General features: G+C 30.8%; 1 protein-coding gene across 1 annotated transcript; it reads left to right on the forward strand.

The window, feature by feature from the left end:
* The first annotated feature begins 239 nt into the window (after window positions 1-239).
* On the forward strand, window positions 240-5,558 carry LOC101504042 (uncharacterized protein At4g28440-like). The gene is made up of 3 exons (XM_004514626.4): window positions 240-392; window positions 967-1,199; window positions 4,970-5,558. Exons 2-3 carry the CDS (start codon window positions 977-979, stop codon window positions 5,158-5,160), a joined length of 414 nt encoding a protein of 137 aa, XP_004514683.1. The 5' UTR covers window positions 240-392; window positions 967-976; the 3' UTR covers window positions 5,161-5,558.
* The last annotated feature ends 3,372 nt before the right edge of the window (window positions 5,559-8,930 follow it).

The following is an 8,930-nucleotide window of genomic DNA, read 5'->3' on the forward strand; positions in this document are numbered from 1 at the left end:
TCCCTTATGTAAAATTTCTATTAAAATTTTGTAAATTAAAAAAATATATATTTATATAAAGACTTCACTAAAAATGGTTAACTCTTACTCATTAACAAAATCAATAACTCCTTCCCATTAATTATATCATTAAAAAAGTTGTACAAACATTTACAAGAAAGTATAAAATTAACTTGACAAAAGAAACACATAAAATAAAATAAAATAAAAATAGAACAAAAAAAAAAGTAATTTTGTCTATTATATTAATGAATGATAGCTTCTCTTTCTCATTCCATAAAACCCGAGCTGGACGCTTTGCATATCATCACATCAGTTTCACATCAGTTTCAGTAACAGTATCAGTATCGGATTTATCTCTTCCCTATCTCTCATACCAATTTCACTTTCAGGTAACAATTTCAATTTCTTTCCCCTTTTCCTCTCTCTCTGTATCCCAACATCACTTCCTCTTTCTTTCCTTTTCCACTTCTCCACACTCGTCTTTACGATCCTAATGTTGAAATTTTTTACTTCAATTTTCGTGATTCAAGCTCCAATCTTGAGCTTTTATTTTATTTATGTGAATTGTATTTGGTATCTATAAAGTAGGTTTCATGGAAATGGAAATTTTGTATGAATTTGGATCTTATTGTTGTCCTTGTTTCTGATGTGCTATTATTTTTTTTTTTTTTGCCCTAGTTTTGACCTAGGGAATATTGAAATTGAAAATATCAAAACTTTCTTACCCCCTAAGTTAGGCCTAGTTTTATTATGGGTTCTAATGTACTTGTAATTGATTTTGATTGAGTTTGGTTACATGTATTTTTAGTTCATATTCGAAATTTAGGTGTGTTACAACCTAAGCTGCATCAAACCTTAAATTTTAAGTTGTCTGTTACAATCTTGTTGTGTATTCATAGTGCGAAATGGTCCGTTTTTTCTGTTGTCTTAGTGGAGTTTGTTGTGGTTTCTGGGTTTTTGTAGGATTTTTAATATGGCAGATACAAAACAAGGATTGAGGAAGCCAGTGTTTACTAAGGTTGATCAGCTTCGCCCTGGGACCAGCGGGCATACCTTAATTGCGAAGGTGGTTGATTCGAAGATGGTGATGCAGCGTGGTCGTTCTGATGGTCCTCAACCCCGTCAAATGCGAATTGCTGAATGTTTGGTTGGTGATGAGACTGGAATGATCATATTCACTGCAAGAAATGATCAGGGTATATTGTTATTACTTAAACTCTATACAAGTTTTCCTTACTGCATCATGGTGTTGCATTGTCATCATCATATATTTCGATTTTTATTGAATTTTATTTTTGGGGCTGGAGGAACTACATTCTTTTATTATTCAGTATGGGGTGTACACGTTGCACGTGTCATGTGTTTTATTTTGTCCGTTTTGTGCACATGTTAATTTATGTTTTGGTGTCTGTTACTTCTTGTATTTGTATGCATCATGTGTTTATTTGTTAATTTTGTCGGCGTCTGTAATGATCATATTCACTGGAATGTTTGGTTGGTGATGAGACTGGAATGATCATATTCACTGCAAGAAATGATCAGGGTATATTGTTATTACTTAAACTCTATACAAGTTTTCCTTACTGCATCATGGTGTTGCATTGTCATCATCATATATTTCGATTTTTATTGAATTTTATTTTTGGGGCTGGAGGAACTACATTCTTTTATTATTCAGTATGGGGTGTACACGTTGCACGTGTCATGTGTTTTATTTTGTCCGTTTTGTGCACATGTTAATTTATGTTTTGGTGTCTGTTACTTCTTGTATTTGTATGCATCATGTGTTTATTTGTCAATTTTGTCGGCGTCTGTAATTTGTGTTCAATGTGTGTATTTTGAGCCGAATCTTACTGTCTAAAGTAATTTGGGTTGAATAATTGCAAATGTATTTTTTTTAAATGACGAGTATATGCTTATAAAATGAAAATAAATAGCTACAATAACTGCTCTTAGAATTTGTGCTAGCCCTAACTCAACCCTAAAAGCTAGGTCATCTGGTGCAGATTTTCCCAAGTCATATAAGTACTATTTGTCATATTTCTAGTCGAATCTAAACACACCTCCATCGAGAGCGTGGACAAGTGCTAGTGGCCAAATAACAATGTTGAGGTTGTAGAGTTTTAGATAATAAAAGAAGGGATAAACCAAAATAAAGACTTAGTAATATTATTGTGGTATTATATGATAGATGATTTGATGTTACGAAAAGACAAAGCAATAACATATTTATACTAATATACAACACTCAAAATCTTTATTGAACAGGGAAACAGATCATAATATATCTAAAGAAATATAACAATTAATCTAAGAGATGGTATACGAATATAAGATATTCTAAGATAGGAAAATAATCTCATGAGATAATCTAAGATAGGAAACTATTCCTTTGATGCAATTGAAGGTGCTATAAAATATTAATCCTTGATATGCTAGCAATGATTCAAAAAACTTGTTATTTTAAATCTTATACATAAATCATAAGTTAATTTAATTTACTTTCAATAATTATAACAATGTTCTGAATATCTATCTCATATGGTGGCATGGGGAAGAAACATAAAAGTTGAAGAGATAAGGATTGTGGATTACTAACATTTGGCATTTAAAAAGAAATGGATTTAGCATATCTGAACCATTCTGTCACTTGACTAAAAATGTATGTATCTCTTGTTTAGCAGCATTTGATAACCTTAAAATATCTCGTTAGACCTTACACATTTACATTTGAAAGAAGTACAGAAATTTTGTAACACTTAACTATGTATTTTCAAATTTGGGTTGTGTTCAATCCGATCCAAGCCTGTTGCAACCCAAATGCAAACTGCCAACAGAGAAACAAATTTCTCAACATCTTGAATCTTCTAGAGTTTGTTGCTTCACTAACTGACTGCAATAGAAGCCAGGAACCTTGATTGTAAATATGTTTATTAATATGTGTAGAATATCTTTTCCTAAATGATTAATTAACATTTTTGGCCATGAGATATGCCTTTTTTTTTTATCTGAACGATTCTGGGAAATAAGAATTTATTGATTTTTTTGTCTCAATTGTTGTATGAAAACTGAGAAATGTTTTGATTTCCAATGTATATGTGGAATGGGAGGGTAAAATAACAGAAAATCAATTCTTGATGTTCTTGGTTACATAGGCCGACATAAAAATTTGAGTGCTTCTGTCTGAATCTATTCGTAGTTTGTGTGACCGTCACAAATTGTCTGGGTTATGCAACCTGCTAATAAGTGGTACCTGCTCTTATGGTTGCATTGGCCATAAACTGGGATAACCAGGAAAACATGTGAATCTGTGCTATCTTCTATTAACTAGCTGTATCTCATTTTGGATTTTCCTAGGCACTGAGCTGTTGAAGCTTTCTGAATACGTGACTGAGAAGCTGTTAAACTCATTTTGGTTGAAGAGTTTTTCTTTTTAGAGAGTGATAGACTTCCTATAAACAAGGATAGGGAAAAGGATTAGTAGCAACTACCCTAAAACAGAAACAACAACTAACAAACAGAAAATAACTAACCTAACTAACTAATCTAACAACCTTTAACTACTGTAATGCTAATGCTAATCAATTATGCTGATGCAAGATTTCCCTGATTGTATGTTTTGGAATTTGAAAATATCTTTATTTTACTCTGGAATGCATTGCACTCTATGCCTGAGAAGTGTAGAACCAAATGAAGTAAGATATCAATAGGTGTAAATTTTAAAACAATGGGGACTAGAACCCAACCCTGAAAGTAAGTTCAAGAGGTGTTTGTTAACCAAACCTTTGTAAGGACTACTTCAACCATATATTAACTCTCTAGTTGACGTGGGACCTGAACCTACCCATTCACATCTGGCACTAGACATCAAGAATATTGGGCGACACACGTTTGTTAACACTCTAGATGTTCATCACCATACGTGAGGGCGTGAGGGGGTATCTTAAGATCCTACATCAACTAGAGAGTAGAGATATGGTCGGAGTAATAATCACCTATTGACCCTTGGTGAAGCATAATTTTTGTTGTCCTTTTAAAAATTTCTTGATGTTCTGCTCTTTGTTTACCATTTTGTGCATATTACTATTTTTTTCTTCTCTTTCTGAGTATTATATTTTCTGCTTTCTTTTTTTCTTTCTTTTCTCTATTTCTTTCTTCATTATCTGTTCTATATCTGCTCTATTTTCTTCAATTGTTTGCTCTATTTCGTTCTGTCTTTTACATATTACCATTTCCGCTCTACTTTTTCATATTCTATTTTCTTCTTTTTTCTATATTTGCTACATTTTTTAAATTTCTTTTTTATTCGTGCTCTTCTTTAAATTCTGTTTTAAATCTGCATTATCTAAATTATGTTTTTAACCCCATTTGAAGCATCGTTTTTTGCTGTTTTTTAGTGTGTGTCTGTATATACATGTGTGTGTGTGCTGTACTTTTAATTTGGCTGTCAAACTTCCGCGATAGGCTATTACAAGGCAGGTTTTTGGTTTGCCGCCATAATCAGTGTCAACACTGATCTCCAGTTGACGTGAGATCTCAACACAAGCCAACCTCCTTCTCTTTCTGCTTCTCCATCTCTATCTCTCTCTCTCCACTTGACTTCTACACTACAGACCAACATAACTACTAGTTTTGCAAAAAATTTACCAAGAATTTTTAGATTGTAAATTTTTAATTCTCCCTAGATAGTTAGTAATACATGTCAAGTTGTTTTCAGCATAGAAGTTTAAATCAAGTTCCATGTTTATGGTAGATAACAATCTTGGAATACTATTTTATGTTGAGTTTTCAAATTAAGTTGCTAAGTGAACAATATTTCAAATATGATATAAATGTCTACATGCTAATGATGAGTTTTTCTTTAAAATTACTTAAGACTTAATTTGTTGCTTTGGCCATGAATGAGTTTGAGTTTTTTCTTTCATTACATCCTATTTCCAGTTGTTCTAATTTTGCTTCTTTTCAGTGGATTTGATGAAAGAAGGCTCAACTATAATCCTGCGTAATGCCAAAATTGACATGTTCAAAGGATCAATGAGACTTGCCGTGGACAAGTGGGGCCGTGTTGAAGTTGCAGAACCAGCTACGTTCACTGTTAAGGAAGATAATAACTTGTCCTTGATTGAGTATGAACTGGTGAATGTTGTTGTCGAATGACTTGTTGCGAGCACTCTGAAATGTTCTAATGAAGAATAAAAACCATCCAGCAAAGAAATCTACTTTTATCTATGGGAAATATGATCATGCTCGACACCGTTCATCTTACTAGAAATAGAGATTTGTGTAGCCATTAGTACCAAAAGCCGCTTCTTACTGTTGCAAGCCACAGAGTCAATGGATCATGTAGCTTTAACCACCAAAGAGAGATGGTGAATGTAAGTGGAAGAAAAAAAAAAGGGAATTGGTTTCCAGATCATACTTTTTGTTATGGCTATCTATTTATATTTTGATTATGTGTATCGTCGTCTACCATGGATTATATGTATCACAATATTTCATATCGCAGGTGAATGTTTATAACTTTATACCTAATGCAACCCTTTGTTTAGTCACAATCTTCACCATGATCTACTACCTGATAGACTAGATTGATTGCAACATTATCCATTGATTGTGAAAAAAATTATCTGCAAATTGCATTGTTAAATGACAGCAGTAACACCATGGCAGAATGGTATGGTGGAGGCAATTAGTGAAGATAGGCTCGTCATGGCAGTGCCATTGGCTGCAATTACATGTTTTTATCGTCGAAATTTGGCTTTCGGACATCGGGCCATATGATATCTTGCTGCAAATGCAAAAGGTTAAAAAAATCATTGGTAATTAAAGATCATCAAGTTATAAATTTTACTTGGCTGGTGACTAAACTCTGGTAATATGGATTATACATCATTTGGTACACACATGTGGATAAACTCTTAGAGATCTATCATATCACTTATTGTTCCATTTTCCTGATGTTAGTTTCATCACAGTTGATAACAGTATCATTTTTCTAAGAACATGTTCGATATCATGTGCCATGTAATTATTAAGTTGGTTTTAATAAGTAGTGTGTATACTATAATGTTGTTTTCCTGATCAATAACATGCCATGTGATTATTAATTTGGTTTGGTAATGGCGTTTATACTTCAATTAACAATGGGAAAATATGCTGTTTCTAACTCATAATTAAACATGAGACATTCTTCTTCAATATGACAACAAATGGATGCTGTTTTTCGCCCTTCACTACTTAACTCCCCTATATATTTTAGTTGAGAATCTCCATTTTTTTCCTCTTTTATTTATGGTTCATTTGGAGAAAGATAGACACAAAAAATAGTTAGTAGATTCCATCATTAAATTAATTTTTAAAATGTGTTTATCCGAACTGATATTCCAGGTGAGGAAACCATGCCCTACCCGAAGTAGTCCATGTCCCCAAATAAATGAGTAACTAATAGCAACTAAGTATTCAAGAAGAGCAGATTGTTTCAGCTTGATATTGTCAAGAATTTCTAACTATTGTATAGAAACAAATTCATCTTCAAAGCATTTTTCCTTTTCAATAATTTTTTTATTTGGACCTTTTCTCATTCCTTTTATCTGAGCATAATGATGCGCATCAACCAGCCACTAGAGTGAGTTTGTTATTCCTAAGGTATATAAGTATGAGATGAGATCAAATTAGAGTTCTCACGTTTTACTAATTACAATATTCCAAGTTTTAATAAAGTGTTTTTGATAATTGATTTTGCTTAAAAAATGACTTATAAGTGTACAGTTTTGAGGTATATTTTACTGATACATACCTAAGCAATTGTTAAGCAATTAATTAGTACTAAATCAGTTTTTGTTCAGTAGATATGATTAAAAAAATTACATATATCATGTGAGACAAAGTGTACACGTGAAGCTGAAGCCTGCAGTTGAAGAATGCAATTTGATATATAACGCAATTAGCATGTGATTAATTAACATAATATTAAAGTAAATGAAATTCTTGAGGAATAGAGTTTGAGGTTCTAATACATACGTTTGAGGACAAAATCAAAATCCCTACAGTATATAGTAGAAGAAATAAAATAATGGCTTATCCATCTTCACCATACTTGCTACCACTAAATGGCTTAGTTGTACACAATAAACGATCACAAACAAGTGGATGTGTGCTATAATAGTAGGCCCTATTCATCTTTATATATATATATATATATATATATATATGTGGATAAATTGTCATTTTAGTCCATCAATAAAAGTATATTATAGGACATTGTTATTTTGATTCTTGATCAAACTAAAAATTTTAAATTAGTTTTCAAATCATCAAAGTGTCAATCAGTTTAGCTCTTAATTTTATAATAGTCACGAAGTATTTTAACAGTAAATTATATTTTTTAAAGACTATCATAATAGTAAATTATGTTTTTCAGAATCTATTTTTTAATGATTCATGAATTAGTTTGGATTTTTGATTAAGTATCAAAGTGACATTCCCCTAAAATTTCAAGAACTAAAATAATTGTGTAATATATATATATATATATATATATATATATATATATATATATATATATATTATAGCACCTTCTTTGTCTTTGTATGATTGGTGGGAATCAAGCTCCATATGTTATCATATTCCCTTTAAAACTATAGTGAAAGGACCACTCACATGGCTCATATTCCTTTATACATTAAAAAGAAAAATTCTTTGACAAAGAACAATGGGTTCAGATACAAAAGGATGACGAGTAATAAACGTCATGGTAGTCACATACATTAATTAATAAATTGATAATGTTGGTCAAAAGTTTTGAGTGATAACTACCACATTAAATTGTGCACTTCACATATAGTTGATTATGGACAAATTAATACAGACAGTAGGATGCAGATAAATCAAATAGGACTAACTAAATGTGAACTCAAGATCAAATAATAGGGATGGAGGCAGAACTCAGTTAGAGTGATATACAATGCAAAAGCTTTACCAAATGAAGTATTAGCATTTAATAAACTTTTCTTAACAAGTTTGAAATCTTTAATTGTTTGACCTCATTTTATTTGTTTTTTATTTTATTTAAAGAATTTAAAGTGAGAGAACAACACGTACATATAATATTTCTGATAAGTTTTTTATATTTATTTATATTTTATAAAAATATTAAAAATATAAATAAACTTGTCTTATGAATATCTATTCATTTTTAAATTATACATAAAATTATATAAATTTTTCCATACTTAATTTAGGCAATAAAAATTTTCATTTCAATGATAGGGTTAACTTGGAATCTAGAAAGAAAAAAAAATTAAGCAGAATAAATTTAATAAGATTTAATCAACACATGTGACAATAGATTCATTTGTCCAACTGAATTCATTGGCTGGCCCAATAGTGAGTTAGGCCTAACACAAACTTTATTACAGGCCTTCTTGCTTTATGTGAGAAATCTTTGGATTGAACATTTTTGCTGGCATATGCTACTTTTTTGTTTATAAATTAATGACATAATATTTTTGCTAGTGGTCTAAACCTATAACTTTAGCTTTGTTTGGAAGTTATTAGAAGGGAAAGGGTGGAAAATGCTTTGGATCGGGGATATGTGAAGAATGAAAAGATAAAGGAATATTGTACTTCTTTTGGGAGAGTATTTTAGAAGGGAATGAGATGAAAATAATTATAAATAATATTTTATTTTATTTATTTATTTTGTGAATATTATAATAAAAAATAGTTTAGAAAATTTATTTAAAGTTTTTTATAATTTTCTAAAATCATTCCTCGATGCATTTTATAATTTCTCTATATTAAAAATATTTAATTCAACAAAGAAAATAAAATTTCATATAAGATAGAAGGATTATTCGCATTTACGTCACCTTTAATCATGTCTTTATCCACAAAATTTGTTCTACCATATCTCTCTAAACAAATAG

The sequence above is a fragment of the Cicer arietinum genome, chromosome 8, assembly GCF_000331145.2.
Source record: "Cicer arietinum cultivar CDC Frontier isolate Library 1 chromosome 8, Cicar.CDCFrontier_v2.0, whole genome shotgun sequence".
In the NCBI taxonomy this organism is placed as follows: Eukaryota; Viridiplantae; Streptophyta; class Magnoliopsida; order Fabales; family Fabaceae; genus Cicer; species Cicer arietinum.

Excerpts from the sequence above, each read along its gene's own strand:
- LOC101504042 (XM_004514626.4), top strand. The coding sequence starts at position 977 with ATGGCAGATACAAAACAAGGATTGAGGAAGCCAGTGTTTACTAAGGTT. Across the intron at positions 1,200-4,969 it reads CACTGCAAGAAATGATCAGG|TGGATTTGATGAAAGAAGGC; the intron begins GTATATTGTTAT and ends GCTTCTTTTCAG.